Genomic DNA, 23,365 nt, shown 5'->3' with positions numbered 1-23,365 from the left:
TAGTACTCCTCCTGTGTCCATAACAATATAACAAACTCCCGTAACTTATCCTTTACAGCTTTCTGCCACCTGTCTGTGGTTGCACGGAAGAGAGCTGTAACAAATTCCTCGAAATATCCAGCTCATCAAAATCATCGATGCGGACTGGTTCAATTCTTCCATGTCGCTTGACAGTAAACTCCCGTTCCTTAGGACATGCATAAGCAGGATGTCTGTTGCCGTTCTCAGCTGGGTCTTGATACCAGTGACCAAACGATACTCCCCGTTCACAAAAAAACGGAGTTGGGGAACGCCGGGGAGGGAGATTTCGGGTATCGTTGTTGCAAGACTGAGTGGCGCTAAGAACCACTCGACAGTTCAATGGACTTCAATTGACTGAATAGGAGCGTCAGGTTCTTGTGACATGTTGATGGTGGCAGGATTCTTCTCTGGCTTTCGTCTTGGATTCGGCTTTTCCTTTTGGCATCTGGGATCTCGGACGTCAATTAGCATTGCTAACATAGAGAAACTGAGGCGACATAGGCGACATACCCCTAGTGTTTTTCTGCGGCTTCGTTTTCGGCTATCACTCATGCTGAATAGCCCTCAGGAAAGGGACAGCCTCTATCTTTATGCATCCGGCAGGCCGACTGTTCACTTTGGCTATCTTTCAACTTTTCAACTTCGCCGCACTCACGGGTTATTGCCAGCAACACAGCTACGATTCGACCTTGCTTATCAAGCTGAACCTGTTCTTCTCTTTAGCAGTTGCCGCAGTGGGCGTCGCATTCACTGATGATGGTTGGAATGTCTTCCGACTATTGGCTATGAAGCTGAAGTATAATTCAGCCGGGGTATCTGCCTTGGACATGGGCCATCTGACGTGCCAGGACCTCAAGCATAGAAGGCCAACAAAGAACGTATGTTGGTACTGCATGCACTTGTTGTTCTGTCGCAGCCACCTGTATGTACACAAAATTAGAACTCTTGAGGTTCCAGATGGCAACCTCCAGCGCTGAAGTTGTTCATCGAGGCGACTACATTGAGCAAAATTCTTTTTTTTATGATTGTGAGGGCGGCTGCTCAAACGATACATTAATCAGAAGGATGATCCGAGGGGTTATCACGCTTCTCACTCCGCATGATGTACATTTATATATCGAGCTGTCTGATTAAACATGGTAGAGTGTGTTTAGCGTTCCCCTCTATACTGGATCAAAGTTATTCCAGCCCAATATGCCCCCGCTCACATGTCCTTTAGCGCGTTTCTCTCGACCTTTATAGATATCCTATTTTGCCCTCATATTGAAGCTGAAACCACAGAATCTTAACACCGAGATCCACGGCGGACAACTCCCTTACATCACAACAGAAATGAAATCGCTGGAGGTACAGCCCCCGGGTCTTGCCTGGGTTCAAAGAACCTTCAATCTTCAACCCCAGTGGACGGTGGAGCCCGATCCTCAGGTTATCGAGCAGACAATACAGTCGCTACTACCATCAAGCACGGTCCAGGTGACCTTCCTAGCCGAGGGCGCCTTGAATAAACTCTATGATGTGAAAGTAGATGATGAGGTATTGGTTATGCGAGTCTCGTTGCCTGTTGATCCCTACTATAAAACTATGAGTGAAGTGTCGACAGTGGACTGGATATCTCGTACCACAAATATCCCTGTTCCTCGAGTCATCACTTATCAATCTTCCCGAGAAAGCCCTATCGGATTTGAATGGATCCTGATGACCAGAATGCCTGGAAGACCGTTGAAAGAGCTGTGGCACTCTCTATCATTTTCTGCAAAGACAAGTTTGGTTGGAGAGTTTGCGGCCTACTCTAGTTGCCTTTTTCGGAACCAACTTCAGGGAATTGGAAATATCTATGGGATAGCATCTAGCATCAATGATTCCACACTGTCTCAAGCGACCGGGCCTGCTGGAAACCCAGCAAATTCCAATAGTTCACCTCTATCTGAAAAGGAACATTTGCCTACAGGATTACCAGAGGTGGGCAGAATTGTTTCTATGAACTTTTTTTGGGGGTCGCATATCCTACAGGATGTTCACCGAGGGCCATTTACGTTCAGCAGCGACTGGATTACATCACGGCTTTCTCTTCGCGAGACAGACTGTCAGTCGACACTAGACAATTTACCAGCTAGCGATCTTGAGAGCGATGATGAAGATGATGCAGATGATGCAATAAGAAAATTGGAAATCATTGGAAAACTGAAAACCTTGCTTCCATCTTTCTTTCCACCAAATGAAGGCAATCCGGAGCCCTCAGTCCTGGTTCATGAAGACCTCTCCAGCCGAAATATTCTCGTTCATGATAACGGAGAGCTAGCAGCTATTTTAGACTGGGAATGTGTTTCAGCACTCCCTTTATGGAAGGCCTGCTATTTCCCCGCATTCTGAAAAGGGCACCCGCGACGCCTCGAGCCTGATCTACGACGATATGAACGCGAGCCGAGCGGAGAAGTCTCCGATCTCTACTGGGAACACCTATGGGAGTATGAGGTCACTCTCCTTCGTGATGTGTTTATTGATAGAATGAAAAGCCTGGAACCGGGATGGGTGGAGTTTTTCCACAAGAGCCAACATCAAAGAGATTTCGACCTTGCAGTGCAAAATTGCGATAATGAGTTTGTTGCCCGGCATATACGGGCATGGATGAATGACCTCACGGCGGGGGTAGACAACTGTCGAAGTCTACGCGATAGAATTAATGAGGATTAAAAAGCTATGCATCATGGGCCAGGAGAACTTATACTGTCCCTTGAATCCACAGGGATCCCAATGTCCCGTCCCCTGCCTTCATATTCGAGTAAGTGGGATCTCCCCCCAATATGCTTCTACTGCTATTGTAGGATAGTGAATCACAATCTAGAGTTTATTTGGCCCCGAGAGACGGAATAACCGAGGTATCGATCTATTGTAGTCCGTGCTGGGCCTCAAGGAGAACCTGGAAATCTTGCCCGCGTATATCTACCGCTCACTGGGACACCCAGGTATTTATGCTTTTGTCATTTCCAATTGATATACCGCTGTTATATTATTCACAGTACATACGACCACAGGGTGTGGAGAACAGGGCTTCCCGTCCGCTCAGCCGTACTTAAGCCACACGCCGGCAGGTTAGTAGTTGGGTGGGTGACCACCAGCGAATCCCTGCTGTTGTATGTTTTTTTTCTTACATTGTCATATTGTATTTTTTATGTTGGGTTGCATGTTTCCGCAGACCATTCACCATTAATGACAATGTGCCGCTAGAAGCTCCATAATGATCGATCCAAACTGTCTACACTGTAGGCGGCACTTATCCAACACATAAAGCCGGTTCCTGGCAGGCAAGCAGCAAAATAAAGCAACAGACTCGGGCTCTGTCATATTTCTAACTCCAAAAATGTTATTCGACCCGACGAGTGACCCATGGCAAATGTGGAACCATACGCTGCACGCCCAAAGACGCGATAGTCCCATGGTAGCCAGATGAGCTTCTGCTTGTCCACAACTATCCAACTGTCACGAACTTCAATGGCGTGTCGGAGTCTGTCTCTGGGCACTGATCTGATGAAAGATCCAGTGCGGATAGATATTCTGCCCCTATCAGTATCGAGGTGTTGACCGTCCGCTGTGAACGACAGCGATCTCAGCTCCCTATCAGGATGGACAACCTGTCTACAGCTATCTTGTCCAATATCCCAGAGCGATATGGCGCTGTCAGGTAAAAGAATCGCCATGGCGCGACCATCTGGCGAGAATGTAAACTGCGTAGCGCTTTTCGCCGGGCAATCATTGACTCGGCTCCAGGACATTGTGGTCATGTCCCAAAGGCGTACCTGACCTTGATACGGCACCAAAGCCAGAGTCAACCCGTCTGGAGACCAAGCAGCACGGGACGAGCGATACTTTATAACATATCGGCACGCTCCAGAGCTTGCATCCCATAATCGCACCGTGGAGTCTTCTCTTGACAACGAAGCGAGCATCTCACTGTCCGCGGTGAAATGAACAGAATCTATCTGCCCCATATGACCTTTGAGAGTCTTTTTGCCCTTTAAAGATAACGCGTTCCAGAGTTCCATGGTATGATTCGTTGACGTCATCACCAAAGTCTGGCAATCTGGCGAAAAGTACACTTCGCTAATTTTTTCTTTGTCAAAAGTCGTTCGACAAATCCCAGTGGTCAAGTCCCAAATATTCATCTCACCCCATTCTGATATTGATAAAAGAAGCCGGTTATCGGGAGAGAATTGGATTTTCCATACTTCATGCCCATGGCCTTTAAGTAAATGTTTGTATCTATTACTGACTGTATCCCATAGTATGATGTTTTGATCGCCGGAGCCGGTCGCAAGAATCGTTTGATCGGGGGAGAGAGCCATTGTGCTAACCATAGCAAGATGACCTCTCCACTCCCACTTTCCTGTGCTGGCATTCCTGCCTAAAGGAACCTCGCTGCCATCAGGCCTCGGCATAAGACTTTTGGGTTTCAGGATAAACGCACGGCCTGCTGCAGGGCCGAGCTTCCAGATGATGAACACAGCATCGCTGTAGGACAAGCGACTTGGAGACATATCAATAATTTTCTTGCAGTAAATCATCAAGTAGCCTATTGTCGAGGCTAGGTACATCAATATCGCCGGCCGATGACGAAGTAGGCTTTTGTCGGAGTCTGGAGACTCCAGCAGAGTTATGATAATCCAATACCAGCCGAAAAAGGAAGATGTGAAAATAACGTAGGTTTTCAATAAGCTCTCGTCAAGTTCCAAGAGAGACTCATTTAGTGCCGCAGAGATTCCCAGAGCCCCAAGCTGAGACTCAGTAAGTGGAGGTCTCGTATAGTTAAGGTCATTGTCCAGGACTGAAACTTGACCGCTAGAGTCGGCCACTGCAGATGTTTTGCCATCATTTGACATAGTGATAGCAGTACATATTCCAGTCCAGGAATTGATTTGAAATAGTTCGTCCGTCGTCTTACTTGATGAGGTCCATCGATATATTGTGTTTGCCAGACTGAAAAGTAAATCTTGATCATCGGGAAAAAAGCAGACGATATCAGGTGGAGGCCATCGTTCCTCTATCAAAATTTTTTCCTTCCAGACACCGCAAGAAGTGTCCCACAATCGAATTGCTCCATTATCCAACACGACAGCTAATGTCGAGCCATTTGCTGATAACGCTAGCCCATTCAATCCTGCCTCACGATTACATACTCCTTTCCACTCATTTTTCTGCGCAAACCAAAGACTGACATGACCACTGCTCCAAGCACAGGCTAGAATTCGGCCATCGGAAGAGTAGTGCAGATCAACAACCCGGTTTCGAGCACCACGTGCGACAGAATCGATAACGGCTTCCAAAAAAGCCCGTGGGTTGTCGCCCCCCAAGTCAACGACAATACAATCACGCTCAACCGTATTTATTTGCCCCGCGATGAATCGATCTCTGGCATTATTAGATGCGGCCACCCGTCTAATTTCGGATTCTGCTTTGTTCCTGATTGTTGGAAAGAGGTTCATATCGCCTTCCAAAATATGTCTCCAAATCTTGGTATCAAAGTCCCATAACATGACAGTTCCGCTGCTTATTCCTGCCGCAAGAGTTCCAACGCCGGGCGAGAAAGCTATTGCCGAAACCATGCCCTCTTCGCTTTGCATTATGCATTCAGAGGCCCCAGTGACTGCATCCCACAGTATTACTCTACCGTCGTCTGAACCAGATGCCAGGTGATGAGCATCCTGGAGAAAGCAAATCGAATTTACCCTTTCCTTGTGACCCACAAGGCTCTGCTTCATCAAGCCAGTCACGGTATCCCAGAGTTTAATTGTGGAATCACTCGAAGCCGTTGCCACGGTTTGATCATCTGGCGAAAAACAGATATCATTAATCCGCGACTTTCCATGGTCCTCAATTGTCTGAAGGCATGTATTCCAGTTCTTCTGAACACCGGTGATGCTCTTCACAAATGGCAGTCTGCTTTCCCAGAAACGCCTCCGTGTCTCACTTGTCTGTGGGGAGAAAATGAGAGCTCCGCTATAGACCTGCAATGGAGCTGTCTCAATTATCGGTGTATAGGCCAGGGCTAGCCGCATCGAGTCGTACAACAGCTTTGTGAATTCAGGGAATGAGTCTGCCTAAATCCTGTTAGTTCCGTGGCTTTTTCACGCTGCTGAAAGCATACCTGCACGGTCTGCAGAAGCCTCTCGATGATCTTTATACCGACTGACATCTGTCTCATGAGACCCGAACTTTCAAACCAATGAAGAAGATGCGTCGCGAAGAAGGCAAATAAAGCTTCATTATCTGACAACTCGACATTGTCCGCTAGTGTCCTGTTGTCACAACAGCATAGATGATCAAACCAGTGAACACAAGCGTACTGGATTGGCAACAATGCCGCCCAATTGGGCTCAGAATTATCTGTCACAGGACCAGGATCTTTAAGGTCGCATATGTCTCGGCGAAGCGTAACAGACATGGCACTCAAAGAGTGACAATATATCTCTCGATGAATCTTCGCTCGGCCTGCGGCATAAATGATTGTGGATTGTTCCGTGTCTAGATAATCTTTCGCTGATTGATGTATGAAATAAATACGATTATCGAGGACTGTGAGAAAAGAACTGCACATACTGACCAGTCGGTCTAATTCTTCGAGGTGGTTGATCTCAACCGGAAGCCCGGCCACAACGCGCATTTCAAGCAAATGAAGGGGACGACAAGATAGTAAAACCACTGACAAGATCTTTATGCTCCGCTGCAGATTTATAGTCGGTAATCCGAGCAATTTTTTCATCATGCGGCTGAACAGTGGTACAAGGCCAGTTGGTGTTTCTTCGAGTATTTCCAGCGTGTCGGCTGCAAAACTGGCCTTGCGTAACTCATCGAAAACCAGAGAAGCCCACAAAAATGTGCCGTTCGATTTCTGTCGCATCTGGCTTCTGATCTGATTTTGAATACTTGCATGGCTTTCCAGTGACGACAGCTGTGATACGCGAACATCAATAAATTTGTCTATTGCTCCGGTAATTTTGTCCGCGTTCAACTCGAGTCGAAGGATTCTTTGACTGCAAGACCCTCTCATATGTCGCTCAATATCATCTCGATTGCGACTGGACACAATCCATTTTATCTTAGGTTTCATGCTTGTTGTATGTGCGATCAGATCCAGGAGTTGTGGCAGTTCTGCTTCACACTCATCAACTGCGTCGATTGCCAGAAAAACTTCTGGCAGATCCGAATCTCCAATTATGGAGGTGAAGATTCCTACTAGCGAGTAAAGAGAATCTGGTTCATTAAAGAGCCTGTGTCCAGCATAGTCATACTTATGACGCGCGTGTCGAAGCAGCGAGGGTCGCTGAATAGTAAGAAGAAATATCAAACCACGAAGTACCGAAAGAGCATTGTTGAGACGTGTGTCGGTGGCTTGACATAAAAAGTAAGCCAGGATTGGAAGGTTTTCTCGCTCTGATGACTTTGATATACGCTGTGTCAATTCGTTGATTATGCCAATCATGAGCATCGTTTTTCCTTTGCCAGCATCACCTCTAATCCAAAGCAGTTGGCTCTGTTCATTACAATACCATTCCTGAAATGAAATATCGTCAATTATCCAACAGAACGATTCTCGTAGAAGATCGCCTTTGGTTTTCTCGATACGAAGTTTGTCATCGCGGGGATCTGTCAAGAGAAGATCGGCGAGACAACGTTTGTCGGCGTCAGTGATGTCTACATATCGGTTGAATCAGTCAGAAATGGTGATCTTAATTGCTGCCAGCTTTTCACTGACTTTGTCTAACAGTTGATGGTCTCCAAAACCCCAAGAAGGCTTTGGCCCCTGATGCACCTGTTGCTGCTGCGTATGACTGCCATCTGTTGTTCTTGTGACTATCTGCATAGTCGCATGCCCCTTTGACTATGACACACGGCAAATTATCCCAAACTCCAGCCCCTTCCATTTCAAAGCCGATGACAGCCTCAGTCCATGCTAGCTTATCGCGGTGCTCCCCTGATTTCATAACGGTATCCGCAGATGCAACAGTCCCAATAATAATTTGCGGGGAACAAGCTTGAATGCCATGTCTACTGCGATATACCGGTTTCCCTGAACAGTTCAGAATAGCGCAATCTTTCTTCAGTGCCTCTTCACACACAGGATCACTGCTTGCGTTGCAGTTCAAGCATATGCAAGTATCCCGGTCTCTTTGATAGTGCTTATGCCGATATGAAGCCTCGAAGAGTACATCCTGAGCTGCACCGGGGTATTCCCACTCATTCTCTGGTAGGGACTGCAGGGTTATAAGGTGCTGCAAAGTCTGACGTTGAAGCTCGTTGCGTCCTGACCGTGTCTTCAAACTGGCAAGCAAGTTTCTGATCTCTCGAGTCGGTCGTCCTAATGTGCTTTTGACGTCGGTTTTCCGCCTAAACCCGTCAGGATACTGACTTCCGAAATCATACTCAATCACGCTGTCGCTGATAATGACATCGCCCATAATTATCTCGGTGTCGCCATCTGGCCGTGGGAATGGGACAGCACCACAAATGCCGACCAGCAACCCCAGCTGGACTCTGGGGTAGCTGATCCGCAAGCTTGACGAGACCGTTGCTGCATTTCCTTTGCCCATTTCAGGCAACAGACACAGAACGACATCGTGCTGGCCAAGTTTTCCGTTGGAGTATATGTTCAGGTCCCCGTCTTGCTTTCCATAGATTCGATTAAATGTGGCGTATGTTTCGTCGAATAATGCCTCGACGGCATCGGCCTCGTGGGGAAGAGCGCAGATTATCGCGATCTCGAAATCGTTGCGCGTATTCGGGGGCATGTTGACACCAGCCACTTGCACAGGCAGGTATTCAAATGGTCAGCCTCAAACGGATGAATAGAATGTTGAAATTCATTGGTCTTTGATGTCAGCGCTCAATCCAGGCGGGTTGGATTTTGTTCAGATCTGTTGTTGGGTATAAGCGTACAGGAGTCTTCACAAGCGTTGGGAAACATGACCTGAGGCTGACGAGGCAGCCTGCCCTTATAAATGGTCTGAGACCCTCCCAGCCTCGTATGACAACTATGCCCAATGAGGTCTTCCATCGCCCTCTGTGCACATGCCATGTACCGTAAACGCCTTGCCAAGAAGCGCCGATCATCAACTGTTGATCTTTAAGCTTTATTGTCTTTGTAGATGTCATAAGATCTATCATAGATTACTATATCATGTCCAAGAAACAAATTTACTAGTGAGGAAGTATATAGATGGCAGAGCTGAGATTTCCAGCTTTTTATATTGTTATATACAATATACTTGAATTCAAATGTCGCGAGATAGTGCAGTCTAATCTCAATCCATTGCCTATTCTTGACCCTCTCTAAAGGGTTGATCTCCCCTCGCGGAAATTATCCCCCGGTACAATCGACCAGGCCTCCGCCGTAAATGAAAGTTCGCCGTTATCTCTCATAAGGCCTGGATCCACAAAGATTTTCATGCCCATTGAATCCAGGCCTAGGTTGAAGACTCGGAATATGATGTACACGGAATCCATGGGTGGAGCACCCGAGTCTCCGCGGGAAAGGGTTTGCATCTGGTATAAAATGTCAGCGTCTGGGTGCACGTAGGAGATGGTGGTTCTGGCTGACGTACCCGTTCATACTGGTTTTTGCTCATATAGAAAGGCGCATCCCATGATGAAGTTGTTGATTTCACCTCGAGATAGTATCTAGGTCGTCTCCCCGTCCAGGCGTCTGGGCATAAGTAGTTCTTCTCGATAAGCAGTGAGGTGAGAACGCCTTCATGGTCGGTATACGTTATATCCAAGGTTTCCCGTCCGTTCCATGACCCCATATTGGTATATTCATCGTGAAGCCTCACGTACTTTCGAATCGTACTTTCCCAGTTATCACGAGAGAATTGTGGAAGGCTTGGGGTTAGGTGGGACAGTATTTCAAAGACCTATAAGCAGCTGATTAGTTTTCGTCCAGATATCACACAAGTGGCTGGGACGACGTACAAACAATTCACCCGCTGCTCCAATTTTCTTGTCTCTTTCAATCCTTTCCGAGTTGCGAAGGCGGAAAATGTCGTTCCTTTCAGAAATAGAAGCATCAAGGGAGTGATTGAGCGTTCCCATATCAAAAGAACTTCGAGTAGGGAAGACGGTATTTCTGGCCGTGTTAACGGTCCTATAAAGGAGGTTTCGATATTCCATATCTACCTCAGGCTGAGGTGGTGTGAGAACGATTGAACCAGGTGTCGATTGTGGCGTGTATGTATAGTTGTTCGCTACAAGAGGCGAACGCGATGGCCCCCGAAATGGACCCGTAATCCTATGGACATCACTTGCATCATATGATAATCCATGGGTTGCTGGATTGAGTGTATCCCCAATTAATGTGTCTTCACTGTTGCGACTAGCAGATCGTGTGTCATTGATCTGGTTGGTAGCAGCATCCAGCTCGACATTTTGGGAATCATCCGGTATTTCAACCGAGACAATACCAGCTCTGTCGAGTGTCATTGCAACATATTTATTCTGTGCCTGTAGGATACTCTGCATCACGTTCAGGGCCCTATCAGTCAATGGTTCGCAGATCCCAGTGGACGGCTCAGTCAACATCCATTCCAGAAGAGCCTGGGGTATCCTATCATGAAAGCATAAATACTGAGACTCTTCATCCCCGGGGACGTAGATTCTCAGTCCACCCTCACTCTCGTGGAGGTGCAGTTCGCTCCTGCTCACTTCCACTTTGATATCCTTACCATCTTGGTTGAGATGTAGCTCGGAGGTGATTCCGTCTGTTTCACAGACTTCGATCTTCTTGAGTAGCTCGTAAAACGATTGCTCTTTTTTCAGCGCTCGGGGGCTGTTGAAATGTACCGCAATTCTGGTGTTTGTCAGATGGGTAAGTTCTACTTTATAATCCATCGAGAGCCAAGTAACTCACCGGAGCAAGCCATGTGCCTTTTGAGCTATGTTTCTGTCTGGCGATGTTAGAGTTCTGTAAAAGTCACCAGAAAGTGCTGAGATCTCTTTCACAGATGATGATAGATAGCGCGCCTCCAGTCCTGTCCATTCCAGGAATGGCGACAGCCGTGGAATATCGTTGAGATCGAAATCGAGAAATTTGGCTTTGCCAGAGAACCATCCCGCCAGGTGTTTGCGGTCGATGATAGTGAAGTCCACCAAGGGGCTGCACAATTCTATACTCCCACTAGGATGCCGAACGGGGAAGACCTTGCTTTCAAGGATCTGCGACGGACTGGGAAGCTCCTCCTCGCCTTGAAGGTAGGAATTGAGTAGCCATATGGTTTCTTTTACATCGTTGATTGGCGCTTGCTCTCTTCCCTGATCAATTAGTTTATCATGGACCAGTTCAAGTGTCAGGGTACGGACACCCAAGAGCTCGATGAAAAATTCAGCAAGGTCTTCGTACTGGTCGTTGAGGGCCACCATCCCTTTGATGTCGGTGACGCTCGACCATAGGCATTCGGAGGTTCGGTACCAATTGCCACCATTATCGTCTCCATAATAGACGAGGCGGTCATTTTCGAAATGGTCCCTGGGAATAATCAGTTGGGTCATAGCACACCAGACAGGAAACAAAAAAGCTCTTACCGGACTTTTTGCTTCTCCTCGCTATCCATGTGGACTTGCCTCGTATCTATTTCCTCGTATAGGTTGTAGATCTGATCAACAGTACCGTATTCTTGAAGACCCATGTTATCCAACTCCTCTAGCAAGTCGAAGATATCCGCATTCGGTATGCCCAGAGTCTCATGAAAGAGTTCTTTGTTATATCTTCGATTATTAACAGTGTCGTACAGTGATTTCAAAGGGAACCTGCATCTCATGTATGCAGGCGCTTCCCAGACACAAGATGTAGGAGAAACCCAACATGCATCATCAAAATCACGGGGAGGTATATAGATCAGGCAATCTCCGTCGAATGCCTTGCTGTATTTGACGTTAGCAACATAAAATCAACAACATATTTGCACATACCAAATCATTTCGCGGGAAATACTTGGAGTTTTGGACTCATGATATCGGGCTTCGATTCGACTGTATATGTCAAATATCCGGCCAACATTCACCGGAGGATCACCACCTTCCTTGTTGGCACTGGCGATGAATCGCAGAACTGTGAGATAAAATTCGAGCTCCGACTGTGGATAGCCAAATCCCAATGCTCTTGCTATCTTTCCCAGCTCAGCAAGCCACGTAGAATCGCACAGTGAAGAGTCAAGCTGGAGCCATGGGAAGAACTCGCCTTCTTCAAGGAACCTTCTGGCATAATCAAGTTCGGTAGCTGGGATGTATGCTTTACCCAGCGGATACATGTTCCCTTTCTCACAGGGTACCTCGATAGCCAGTACCTGGTTAACCAAGTCCTGGTTTTCTAGAACATTGGCGCCCTCGAATTGCCAATACTTGACCAAGAAACCTAAGAAACTCTCTGGGCGATGCCTCGCGATGAAGACGAACTCGTTACTCAAAACGCCGCAGAGAGTGAAGGGTATCACATCACGAACAAGGCACGACTGGGCTAGCCATGCCTTCCAGGTTCGATTCTCATCTGCTGGCTGTGTCGGACCGTCCTCCATGTAATGGGGATGAAGGATTGATACATCGGTTCCCGGGGCGCCATCATGAGACCCCATCGGTTGCACACGCGTTAGAAGTTGTTCGGCGCTATAAGGATCATTTCCAGGGAAGAAGAGACTATCGGGCTTCAGTGGGTTCTTCCTGAGCAGATGGTCCATTAACCCGAATCCGGTGTAGTGAGATGGGCTGTCATGGGACTTGTCAAGATGAGCCGTGTAGTAAAGAAATCTCAATAGCTTTCGCGACCTCTGAAGTGACATATCAAACACGCGGCCGAAGCATATAATCATCCAGCGAATCTTAGCAACTTCTGGCTCCTCGACACCGAAAAGATCAAAAAGCTGTTTCCGATAAGGGTCCCTTTCAGATTGTGGATCCACCAGTTTGAGACCGAGGCCAGTGGGGATTTGATAGCCATTGCAATGAGAATAACAAATGGATTCGGTCTCCATGGTTAGGGCGGATATCCATGTCCCGCCTATCAATGGAATCAATTGGAGACTCGTGATCGATTTCCGCCTCTCTGGCTTTGACCAGGCAGAAACCAGGACTCTCGCGACACGATAGTGCCAATCATCATCGGTCTGGGACCGTATCATCGAAGACTGACCCCGATTCAGATCCTGACGGACCCTACTGATAAACGAGTTGGGTCCCATTGCGACGAGCCCACGGCCTTTCAATAGATCCAAGTCCTTGGCGAAGTATTCGGAAGCAGGATATTGCTCTAGCTCCAAATCCGGTAACAAGGGATCACCATTTCTGTCCAGCATTTCGGCTGGAATCCGTCGAATGTCTGTAATGCATCTGAGTTGGCTGTGGCTCTTGACCCACAGAACTGGACTAACTTTCAAACGATCACGGATGTCATCGACTAGCTTGACCCAAAAGCTATCCCAAGAATGCCCTTTAGCTTGAGGGAGATATCGCATCCATTGATAGCGAAGAGTAGGGTGCTGGCAGAATTGTGATACGGCTCTAACAAATACCTGTGCAATGCAATTCAGCATGCCGAGATTGCGAGCCGAGGATCTCACAATATCCTGTCTACTGGCATCGGTGACGAAATCAGATTGGATCAAGAACTGCACGCTTGTTAGCAGTTGGTCTTGATTGAATAGGCATTCACTCTTACTGGAAATCCCATATTTCTGATGGGAAGAAAAGCGAAGACCTCCTGTGCCTCAATAATGGGAATGGAATCCGGAGTCAATGGGAATGCGAGGACAATTTCAGCTTGTGAGCATGCGTGGTTTGACAGCTCAGCATCTGTATAAGTTCGATTCTCGCTTTTTGGAAGACCGATGGCCGTTTCTTTCGTTATGTGAAAGTGTTGAGTTACTTCCCTGGTCTTCCCATCCTGGATTGTATTCTTCCTGAGCTTGACATGACTTTCCGATTGATGTTCCATAGAATAAATGGTCCAAGATACTTCCTCCATGTCGTACACCTTTACCTCGATTTTTCCGAGGTTCTTCATAAAAAGCAGAAAGGTAGCTCGAAGATCTTCAAACTGGCGAAGTGTCGTCTCTCGCTGCTTCGATAGAATCTCATCTGACCCAGCCTCGTGCAAAAAGAGGGTAATACGCGTCAAAGAGCCCGGTGGCTGATCTTCTGCTTCTTGCCAAATTGGCGATATCATTCCCATTCCCGAATCGCCCATTTTATGCTGGAAGCAGAAGGAGAACTCGCCCGACTGAATGTGCACCTTCCATGCCACCATAAACACGGATTTAAACCCGATTCCTTTCTCACCGATATACCCCTGCGCTCCGGACTTGGAGCTTTTGCCAACATCGCAAACAGCGACCAGATTCTCATACGTGAAGCCGTCCTCGTTGCACTCGACAACGATCCGTCGAGGATACACACGAAAAGACACAAAGGGGACCTCGGATCGTGCTCTAGCTCTGGTGTAGCTGTTGTCATCTGCGTTCTGTAACATCTCAAAGACGAATCTCGCGCTGCTGTTGTAGAGATTCTTGGCTAGCCTATTTTCGCATCAGGTTTGTCAGTTTCAGTCCCTGGGGCTATGCTTCGTACGTCATGACAGAAGACCCGATCATTTCATCTTTCCTGAGCATTGCTTCTTCCACCTGCCGGCGTGTGTCGGGATCCATTCGGCCAAGAACCTCTTCGCCCAGAAAGCCCTGCTCTCTAGTGATGCTCTTCACGAGCTCACGGGCGCTTTCTCGAGACGCCATGTTCTAAACTGCCTCGATCAAGCTTTCTGATAACGATGCGCCCTCGAAATAAATTAAATAGAATCATCGCTCGGTTGTTTAAGAAAGGGAATGGAATTCAAACATTATTGAGCTGTGGGTGGTTCTTTGTCTAGTGACCAGGCTGCGGCAGTGCAGTGCATTGCCGTCCAGGATTAGCTGGCGCTTAATCGATCATTCTAACTGGAGATGAGGGGATGGGGTCCACAGTCGTAGTCCGTTAATTTATTTTATTATGCTTCAAGTTCGAACCATACAGCCCTTTTGAGGTTCACCTGACGCTCATTTCTGACTCTCTATTCTCGTTCGCACATCCGGCATCTACCATGCCAGCAGAACAGGACGGATAACAACGGGCTGCAGTACCTTTGGTCTGCAGCCTCGCTGACGATGTTTCAATATAGAATTTCTGTCACCTTCCTTTGTTGATACGCCGTCGTACGATTGGTCAATGGAAGTCCCTCGCTCTGGGTACATACAAAAATTCATTGATTCATTGACTGGCAGGCATCGCAACTTATGGAAATCGAGTCGGTCTCCTGCACCCGGGAGAAATCAATCTAGGAACCTGGCTTTGTTCTCCTGCACCCATTGCCGGAAGCGTTGCGGAGAGTGATGAGCATATCTCAAAACGTTGTCGCCCGTCGTGAGGGCCTCGGGGCTCTCCAGGTACGAACCAGCCCGGTCGATGACATTAAACAGGTGCCACTGAACCATCTGGGGGGAGACACCAGCTGCGGCCAATTGCGCTGCAGCCTCCTCTCGCGATATCGTCATCACTCGAATCTTCTCGCCCAGGACCTCGCCGATGATCTCCACTGCCTCCCCCAGCGTCATGTTCTCGGGGCCCAGCAGTCGAACGATATATTCCCCAGCGCCGTGAACCAGAATCGAGCCCGCGACATGGCCAATATCCCGCGAGGAGATGAAGTCGAATCGAGACTCCGGATTGGGCATTTCCACCTCCCCGCGCTGAATGGCATGCTTCTGGTGGAACATATTGCTCGCGTAGAATGCAGGTCGCACGGTGACGTACGAATCCCGTCCGTAGACTTCTTCCAGCGCGATTTCCACCTGGGCGTGCTCCCAGGGAACAAGATCGGAGGGATCCACGTGGCGAATGTCTGTCAGGATGAGAAAGCTGCTTAAGAAGACGACAAATTCTACGCCGGCTGCTTTGAGGGCTTGCAGAGCGCCTCGCATGTAGTCCTGGTCGCCGAACACCCCATAGATGAAAGCCGCCTTTGCGCCCGCCTCGCGAACTGCAGCCGTCAGGGTTTCGGGCTGGGTCAAGTCGGCTTGATATTTCTCGAACGGGATATGAGCGAGTGAGGGGATGGGCTTGGAGGGATTGCGCATCGCTAGCGAAACCGTGGCTCCCTCGTTGTGGGCTTGCAGGGCGGCGGCAGAGCCCACGTCCCCGGTAGCCCCGAAGACGATGACGTTGTTGTACTTGGGCATGATAGGCAGAGAGAGATGTTTAGTGGCTGGTAAGTAATCATTTGAGGTTATTCAGCGGGGGTCTTTTATATTAACGTTCTACCAGCTAACTACTCATTAGACGAACTAAGTCGGCCGCTCGGATTTTGCAATTTGGAGCTCAGCATCCGAGACCCACGCTTTTTTATGGGCCAGGTGCATGTCTTTCGAAAAGAGACTGCTGAGCTATGAGCTGTAAGTATAACTACTAGGTAGTTATTGCAATTTGATGTCACCGTTCACAGTAATTAAAGAAGAGGGGTGATGCCACGGCAAGTTACTGGCGATGGTCAATCTAGATAGTAGATACATGCATTCCCCCATTGGTCCTTTCTGGTTAACTCAGTTGAAAAAAGACAATACCGCTAAGCTCAACATAGCGTGGCACACGAATCGAGGCTTGCTTTGTAACTGAAACAATTCAACCGAATAGTCCGGTACAAAGTTCACCGGACCATGGGAGGCTTTCTTCATTTCGAAGCGTACACACTAGTCTTTGATTGACCCCACCGCGGATCGCCCAGACAAATTCCACGGCTTTTGGAAAAGCCAAATTCATTCTGGGACTCTTTCGTGTATGACGTCGATCATGCGCCATTCCTGGAGGTATATAAGACCAGTTGCTAAAGGTATCTCCCTTCATAGTCTCTCTACCACCTCTTTCATACCCCATATCCTCCTGTTCATGATGAGTGCATATCCCCTTGGTTACCGAATTGCACAAGCCGTCGGCCTGAGTGGCGCCGCATGGCTTTCAGGTACCTAGCTATCTCCCCCGTATGTGTTGCTTCGTTCGACTGATTGTACACCACGTTCGCTAGGCAATATCGCCGCGCTGAGTTTGATCGCCGTGCCAGCGCTGGCCCAAAGTCGAGACGAGAAGTCACTGTCACCGAGTGCGGCTGTCAAGCTCTGGAAGAAAATGTATGATGCCGGGAAATCGCAGAATCCGCCGATTGCGGCCACCACCGCAGCGGCATTCCTCTATCTCGCCTGGTCGGTCCGCCGTGGTGCTCCTCTGATCCACTCCACGACGTACAGTCTTGCCGGGCTGTATGCCACGGCTGCGACTCTGACGGTGAGCATCGTGCCGTATACGATCGTCGCGATGCGGCCGACGAACAATGCGCTGATCAAACTCGCGGGATCTCGTGATCTGACTGCCGCGGAAGAGACACAAAGCAACGACCTTCTCGGCCGGTGGATTGTTCTTAATGGGATCCGGAGTATCCTGCCTCTGGTGGGTGGGTTAGTAGGCATCACGGCAGCTTTCCTCTAGGCCGACGGCCACATCGGACTCTTTGTTGTCTGCTTCTCCTTTATAATGTGGGCTTTCCATACTCAATTGGTCGAGGCTGTATGGAGATGTGAAATAGCTGTATGTGTATCGAGGAGATCCGGCAAGGGAAGAAGGTGGATGCAAGTGGCATAATCAACTTCTACAGAATAATTTGATTTCGTTACCCCGCCCTAGCAGTTTGACCTCCACCCTTGAGAATATATTCTTCAGTACGAGTTAGCTGTAGAAAATCACCAATACAGGTCTCAAGGTGGTCCCTAGGCCGTGGTGGGAAGAAAGGCTTGGATGTACCAGTTGAATGATATCCACACCCGCACCACAGCAATATCGTTTTGAGCCATTTCACGATGCTTGGAGGTGGAGGAAGAAATTGCTTGACATGAGACGAGGTCAAAAGAGCACTCCGGATGCATGTCAGAATAGAAGTGCAGCTCACAATTTCTTTTTCTCGGAATTAGATCCCGCAACACCGATACCAAGGCTATAGTTGGTTACACATGTCTACAACACCCTCTCAACTGACTTTCTAGTCGATGCACCAATTCAATAGGCGGCTCAATCTGATTGGATTCGTGCTCAGGGGCGCGTATCTCCTGCGGTCCTCAAGCACCGCAGGGATCGTAGCGATCTGTACCCAAAAAGGATTGCGACTGGCATGACATGGCCATTATGCTCACTCTACTCAATCACTTCAACCCAATTCAGAAAAAATTACATCGGTGGAAATGTTTTGTCTCTGTGCTTGTCTCATTGGATGACCTTCCATCGTAACTGTAGATGTCAGGCTCCTCGGTGTTTGGAAATGTCGGGGGTCCGTTGCCCGACCCCCGACTAAAACCCACCCCAAATCATAAACATAGCTCAACCTTAGGAATCCATCAGCAGTCTGCAGTAATCTGTTGAAAATAAGCCCTACCTTTCAGGGTGGTCATGTGATCGTCGTGATATTATACTACCCTAAAATAGGAACGTGGCTGGTGGGGTTTAGGTTTGTCCACCTGGTCTCAGCTGTAGACAGTGATTTAGATACGATAACACAGGAATATATACGTAACTCTACTAATATACCTCTTTATATAGCTATCTAGTATGTCTTTTCTTAATTTTTGTATGTTGTCTTTTGGCTCTTCACCTGAAGCTTATTTCTTCCCCTCTATCTAGTTTGCACAAATCCATTTACCATGCCAACAGCAGAACAGGACGGGTTGGAATGGGCTGTAGCAGCCTTTGGTCTGCAGCCTCGCTGGAAATACGAGCCAAATATCGAAATAATCGAACGACTCGCTCGCCAACATCTGGCCATTGACACGGACGACAAATGCCACGTTTCTTTCCATGCACAGGGAGCATTTAACAAACTATACCTCGTGCTTTCCACGCGCGGCAAATATCTGATGCGCGTGTCACTTCCGGCCCACCCCCATCAAAAGACTGAAAGCGAAGTCGCCACGTTGGACTTTGTCAGAAAATACACTGAAATTCCGGTGCCCAGAGTGTTTGCCTTTGACAGTTCCAACAACAATGATCTCGGATTTGAATGGATTCTCATGGAGCTGATGCCGGGAGTCTCCCTTCTCCAGCGATGGAGAAAACTGGGGATGGGTGTTAAGGAGAAAGTGGTCAAACGCGTTGCTCTATACCAGTCTCAGCTGCTCCAGGCTACGTCGAATTTCAGATCTATCGGTAATATTTTTCCAGGTTCAGATGGCCGTGGCAAGCTGGCAGGCTCAGAATTCGAGATCGGTCAGACCGTATCCCAAATATTCTTCTGGGGAGAAAACATCAATCAAAAGGTTCCTCGTGGGCCATTTGTCAACAGCCAATCCTGGTTGCACGCCAGGCTATCCTTGATTGTGAATGAGCAGGACCGAATTATCAAGAGTTTAACAATAAGTATGGCAACAAGAACGACGACAAGGGCCCCGGAGAAAGTGACGGCGAGAACGACGAAGACGATATTGAGGATGCCAAAAGCACCAAAAGGCTAGCGCAGACTCTTCTAGACGCACTTCCAAAGCGATTCCCGGCTGAAGAACAAGCCATCGAACAAACCGCCCTCTGGCACAGTGATCTATCTCTGCAGAAAATCCTCGTCGATGAAGACGGAGAAATCACCGCCATAATCGATTGGGAATGTGTCTCCGTTGTCCCCACCTGGGCAGCTGCTCAGGTGCCACAATTCCTGATCGGCACAAAACGGGATACACAGCCTCTTCGAGACGGGTATCAGGACGGAGACGAAGAGGATGAGGAAGAAGCGCGCGAGGAGGGCCTTGACAATGAGGGTAAAAACGGATTATTTTGGATTCACCTGCTGGAGTGGGAACAGACTCAGCTTCGCAAGATCTACGATGCGGAGATGGAGAAGCTATGGCCAAAATGGAAGCAACTCAAAGAGGCTCCGCAAAAGGCTGACTTTGAGAATGCTGTTGCTCGCTGTCCTACAGGCTTCGGGTCTGGCCTTATTGGAGAGTGGCTGGAGGACCTGCAAGAGGGGAAGCCCTGGTGTTTGAGAGATCAATTCATGGAGCCATTTTAGTGATCAAAAATAAACATGCTGTCGTATGTTTTCCTTGTTTATATTGGTGGAATGGAATCTTTAATCACATAGAGCTTATATATAAAAGTCAAGCAAGCTAAAAGTGACCCTTAACCAAATCCTTCGCGGCTCTTACAACATACTCAACCGCCTCAAACTTGTTCAACCCAGAGATATAATACGTCCTCTTCTCCCCCTGAAGCTTCTCAAGCTTATCATACCACCCCTCCCTCAAAACCGTCGAGTTGAAATGCGGAAAGTAATTGGGAAAATGTTCGAAATCCTTGACATCATCTTCAGCAAGTGGCGTTGACTTTGCTGTTATATCACTCGGGTCCTTGTTGATCTTTCCCAAGGATTCAATAACAGTACTCTTCACCTCGTCGGGTGTCTGGTCACCAGTAGCCCATGCCCAGGTTAGGAAGATGTTGGTCTCATTGTAGAGGGCGTCTATGGAGAGCGGCTCGCCTGCGCCTTCGGGGGCAATTTTCGGTGACGCAGAGGCGACTTGGAGTTTATCTGTGGGTGGAATGTCGAGGCTAAAAACACCGGAGAAATAGTTGTCGACTTCGACGGCGGAGAAGACTTGGGACTCGCTTGGTGTTAGTTGAATGCCGGTGTCTTTCAGAGCGTTGGCTGTGGGGGCAAAGGCGATGATGAGGTCTGAGCAGGATTGGGTCTGAGAGGAGCCCTGGGCCTTGGTGTGGTAGTGGATTGTGACATTGTTCTCGGATCGATCTGATAGAGGTTAGATTATGATAACAACGCTAGGGGGATCTTACCAATTTGTTCGATTGTGCTGCTGAGATGAAGTTGGGTCCTCTTCAGCTTTTTGAAATATCGGTGAAACAATTCGAGGTAATCTATGCAGAAATAATGTTAGCAAATAGCATCACCGTGGGGAATGAGAAACCCACCCAGAAAGAATTCACCACTGGTAAAGACTTCAGGACTAAAGGGCTGAAGGGGATAAATCTAGAAACTGTTAGAGACATCTGAAAGCCAGGATAAGCAAACTCACGGCTGGAATTGTTTCAGCATCGCCATATCCCAAGACAGCAAGGAATTGAGTCAGATACGATTGGATGGCTGGATAGTTGTTCTTGGACAGCCATTCAGCTATGCTGACGGTCAGGTCGTCTGGCAGATTCTACAACAAATGTAAGCAAATATCTCTTGGATGCATGCATCAGACGGAATACCTCGTATGAATTGGCATATGGCTCGTAATCACTCTTCCACTGCTTGGTATATCGTTCCAGCTCATCGACGGGAATAGAACTTTCCAGCGAAGGCCCCGGTACAGTCGCGCCTGTTTTCCAATCAAAAACATATTGTTTTGCGTCGATCATCGCGGTATAGTTGAGTCCAAGATCGGCTATCAGCTTGAGTGTCTCGGTGTATGTGCCGTTATACAAGAGGAAGGGTCCGAGGGGGTAGAAGAAGCCACTATTGATATCTCATGTTAGCATACGGCAAGATTGGCATGGAAATAAAGCATACTCTTCATAATAGTTCCGTGCTTTCCCTCCAATCACGTCTTCTTTCTCAAAGATAACTGTGCTTCTGTTGACTGCCTCCAGCTCATTTGCAGTCGTTATACCAGATGGCCCAGCACCGAGGATACACACTGGGAGAGGTGATGTACTTGAAAGGGCAGTCTGGAAAAGAACAACCATGCCCAAGCACCACAGGTGCATGGACTTGAATACTCGAAGCGGGTCTCGATCCATCTTTTCAGGAAAAAAGTATGGTTCACTTCCTGAGACTAAAAAAGACGCATGAAGAATCAGATTCAGTGGAAGGCGATCGAGGGTTTTATACGAGGAAGCAGGTCAGCAGCCTCGCAGCTCGAGGCGATCCGCCACCGGGGTTCGTCATCCTTATTGGGTGAAAAGTGCTAATTTCGTCCAGAGGAATAGTGCCGTATGCTGCATCGCAGTCGCAGCTATTGATTCTGTGTGATAATATGTATTCAAGTGGATCAGAGTCACTGTCTGCAGGCCATTGAAAACAAGGGTTCATGCCGAAAAGAGTCATAGGAAAGTCGGTGGATGGGTGTGTGATGTGATATTAGGCCGTCAGGTGCATGGATATTGGTTTTTTCTTTTGAACTGGGCCAGCCAGCCTGTTGTATTCGATCGGTTCAGCTCACACGTCGCCGGAAAACAATCCATGCAGGATCTCATTGGCTCTTTAAATCGGGCCTTCATATTGCTTTTTTCTACCCCTCTTGGCCAACGACTGACAATGTCTTTGTTGTTGAGTGATGATGCAATAGAATCTGCATCTTACGTACACGCATAAGTAGCCATGATATGGCGTCGATATCAAGCCTCATCAAGATCGGAATCGTGGCATCACTTGGGGTGTGTCTGATGACTTGTGCAGGCCCAGGATGCTGGTACCGGTACTATGGGGCTGGGTCAGTTTATCTCTCAAGATCCTTGCATATTCATCGATATTATTGATCGTGGAATAGATTTAATTTCTTGGTAGGTGAAACTCGATCAGATGGACATAGATTATCACTGATTTCCTATCTTTATAGCTAAAGGGTATCAGCACATTATTAAAGTAATTTGAAGGCAGCTACCAATGAATCCCTATGATTATATATTCTTTAATATTTTTGAAAAAAATATTAAGAGTGGATGAACTATGACGGTTCTTATTTTTGTGAGTTTTTAGAAATAGCTGGACCGTTTTGTGATTTGTATTTAAAATGCATAGTGAAGCACCAAATATGAAGCGCAGAGTTTGCAAACTAGGCAGCGCCGTTGATTGGGTCATAATAGAATACATTATCTTGCTTCTTATTAGCCGATCCTTGGATACAGAAGGTTGAGTCAGCTTCCTTCAACATCTAGGTGATTAACGGATACATGTGCCTAGGCAGGTAGGACTTAGGTGGTTTCCTACATCATTATTTGATCAACTCGGCATTTAACTACTAATCAGCAATTTTGAAAGGCCTTCCGAATGGCTTGGTGGCTTTCGCGGAGTGCACCACCGTTGTACTTAAAATTCAGTTTGTGGCTTCCAATTCAGATATATATATTCAAGAGATAAGGATAATTAATAGTACTCGGTTAAATGTGCATTATCTGTTATTTTATCTTGATTATGGTCGTATTCTATAATAATCTTATTTTATTGACACACTTTATCTCTGAATGCTGTATAAAATTCTGATGACTCAAATATCAAATGCCTATTCTGATATGAGTAACTTGGTAGTATGGACCA

The 23,365-nt window shown here is 47.6% G+C and overlaps 7 protein-coding genes across 7 annotated transcripts; 3 read left to right on the top strand and 4 right to left on the bottom strand.

The window, feature by feature from the left end:
* Positions 1 to 611: 611 nt before the first annotated feature.
* Positions 612 to 2,712, top strand: ASPWEDRAFT_174820 (aminoglycoside phosphotransferase family protein; the record flags this gene model as incomplete). The annotated part of the gene is made up of 3 exons (XM_040831276.1): positions 612 to 899; positions 1,303 to 2,341; positions 2,396 to 2,712. The coding sequence occupies 3 exons, from the start codon at positions 612 to 614 to the stop codon at positions 2,710 to 2,712; spliced, it is 1,644 nt and encodes a 547-aa protein (XP_040687089.1).
* A 496-nt stretch (positions 2,713 to 3,208) lies between these two features.
* ASPWEDRAFT_160147 (uncharacterized protein) lies at positions 3,209 to 9,014 on the bottom strand. Its single transcript, XM_040829779.1, has 3 exons — positions 7,769 to 9,014; positions 6,161 to 7,707; positions 3,209 to 6,113 (listed from the first exon to the last, which is right to left on the bottom strand). Exons 1-3 carry the CDS (start codon positions 8,799 to 8,801, stop codon positions 3,360 to 3,362), a joined length of 5,334 nt encoding a protein of 1,777 aa, XP_040687088.1. The 5' UTR covers positions 8,802 to 9,014; the 3' UTR covers positions 3,209 to 3,359.
* A 204-nt stretch (positions 9,015 to 9,218) lies between these two features.
* On the bottom strand, positions 9,219 to 14,844 carry ASPWEDRAFT_185791 (uncharacterized protein). The gene is made up of 8 exons (XM_040832098.1): positions 14,620 to 14,844; positions 13,712 to 14,567; positions 11,974 to 13,661; positions 11,587 to 11,925; positions 10,916 to 11,530; positions 9,982 to 10,855; positions 9,615 to 9,923; positions 9,219 to 9,555 (listed from the first exon to the last, which is right to left on the bottom strand). Exons 1-8 carry the CDS (start codon positions 14,778 to 14,780, stop codon positions 9,343 to 9,345), a joined length of 5,055 nt encoding a protein of 1,684 aa, XP_040687087.1. The 5' UTR covers positions 14,781 to 14,844; the 3' UTR covers positions 9,219 to 9,342.
* Positions 14,845 to 14,898: 54 nt separating this feature from the next.
* ASPWEDRAFT_43470 (uncharacterized protein) lies at positions 14,899 to 16,281 on the bottom strand. Its single transcript, XM_040836034.1, has one exon. It carries the CDS (start codon positions 16,257 to 16,259, stop codon positions 15,354 to 15,356), a length of 906 nt encoding a protein of 301 aa, XP_040687086.1. The 5' UTR covers positions 16,260 to 16,281; the 3' UTR covers positions 14,899 to 15,353.
* A 651-nt stretch (positions 16,282 to 16,932) lies between these two features.
* ASPWEDRAFT_43468 (DUF1772 domain-containing protein) lies at positions 16,933 to 17,877 on the top strand. The gene is made up of 2 exons (XM_040836033.1): positions 16,933 to 17,035; positions 17,099 to 17,877. The coding sequence occupies exons 1-2, from the start codon at positions 16,963 to 16,965 to the stop codon at positions 17,554 to 17,556; spliced, it is 531 nt and encodes a 176-aa protein (XP_040687085.1). The 5' UTR covers positions 16,933 to 16,962; the 3' UTR covers positions 17,557 to 17,877.
* Positions 17,878 to 18,758: 881 nt separating this feature from the next.
* Positions 18,759 to 20,546, top strand: ASPWEDRAFT_744632 (aminoglycoside phosphotransferase family protein; the record flags this gene model as incomplete). Its single annotated transcript, XM_040839475.1, has 2 exons — positions 18,759 to 19,470; positions 19,506 to 20,546. 2 exons carry the CDS (start codon positions 18,759 to 18,761, stop codon positions 20,114 to 20,116), a joined length of 1,323 nt encoding a protein of 440 aa, XP_040687084.1. The 3' UTR covers positions 20,117 to 20,546.
* On the bottom strand, positions 19,807 to 22,195 carry ASPWEDRAFT_43466 (uncharacterized protein). Its single transcript, XM_040836032.1, has 6 exons — positions 21,620 to 22,195; positions 21,319 to 21,565; positions 21,138 to 21,266; positions 21,034 to 21,091; positions 20,899 to 20,979; positions 19,807 to 20,854 (listed from the first exon to the last, which is right to left on the bottom strand). The coding sequence occupies exons 1-6, from the start codon at positions 21,847 to 21,849 to the stop codon at positions 20,214 to 20,216; spliced, it is 1,386 nt and encodes a 461-aa protein (XP_040687083.1). The 5' UTR covers positions 21,850 to 22,195; the 3' UTR covers positions 19,807 to 20,213.
* Positions 22,196 to 23,365: the final 1,170 nt, after the last annotated feature.

Source organism: Aspergillus wentii, assembly GCF_001890725.1.
Source record: "Aspergillus wentii DTO 134E9 unplaced genomic scaffold ASPWEscaffold_6, whole genome shotgun sequence".
NCBI lineage: Eukaryota > Fungi > Ascomycota > Eurotiomycetes > Eurotiales > Aspergillaceae > Aspergillus > Aspergillus wentii.
Note: the sequence above shows the minus strand (reverse complement) of the source record. Positions and strands in the feature narration are given on the sequence as shown.

Bases quoted from the DNA above. Each gene is read 5' to 3' on its own strand.
- ASPWEDRAFT_185791 (XM_040832098.1), bottom strand. From the start codon at position 14,780: ATGGCGTCTCGAGAAAGCGCCCGTGAGCTCGTGAAGAGCATCACTAGA. The intron at 14,568-14,619 runs GTACGAAGCATA...ATGCGAAAATAG, and splicing joins ATCGGGTCTTCTGTCATGAC to GCTAGCCAAGAATCTCTACA. The intron at 9,924-9,981 runs GTACGTCGTCCC...AGCTGCTTATAG, and splicing joins GAGCAGCGGGTGAATTGTTT to GTCTTTGAAATACTGTCCCA.
- ASPWEDRAFT_43468 (XM_040836033.1), top strand. From the start codon at position 16,963: ATGATGAGTGCATATCCCCTTGGTTACCGAATTGCACAAGCCGTCGGC. The intron at 17,036-17,098 runs GTACCTAGCTAT...CACGTTCGCTAG, and splicing joins TGGCGCCGCATGGCTTTCAG to GCAATATCGCCGCGCTGAGT.
- ASPWEDRAFT_43470 (XM_040836034.1), bottom strand. From the start codon at position 16,259: ATGCCCAAGTACAACAACGTCATCGTCTTCGGGGCTACCGGGGACGTG.
- ASPWEDRAFT_160147 (XM_040829779.1), bottom strand. From the start codon at position 8,801: ATGCCCCCGAATACGCGCAACGATTTCGAGATCGCGATAATCTGCGCT. The intron at 7,708-7,768 runs GTCAGTGAAAAG...ACCGATATGTAG, and splicing joins ACCATCAACTGTTAGACAAA to ACATCACTGACGCCGACAAA. The intron at 6,114-6,160 runs GTATGCTTTCAG...AACAGGATTTAG, and splicing joins GGCTTCTGCAGACCGTGCAG to GCAGACTCATTCCCTGAATT.
- ASPWEDRAFT_43466 (XM_040836032.1), bottom strand. From the start codon at position 21,849: ATGGATCGAGACCCGCTTCGAGTATTCAAGTCCATGCACCTGTGGTGC. The intron at 21,566-21,619 runs GTATGCTTTATT...AGATATCAATAG, and splicing joins GCACGGAACTATTATGAAGA to TGGCTTCTTCTACCCCCTCG. The intron at 21,267-21,318 runs GTATTCCGTCTG...CATTTGTTGTAG, and splicing joins CATATGCCAATTCATACGAG to AATCTGCCAGACGACCTGAC.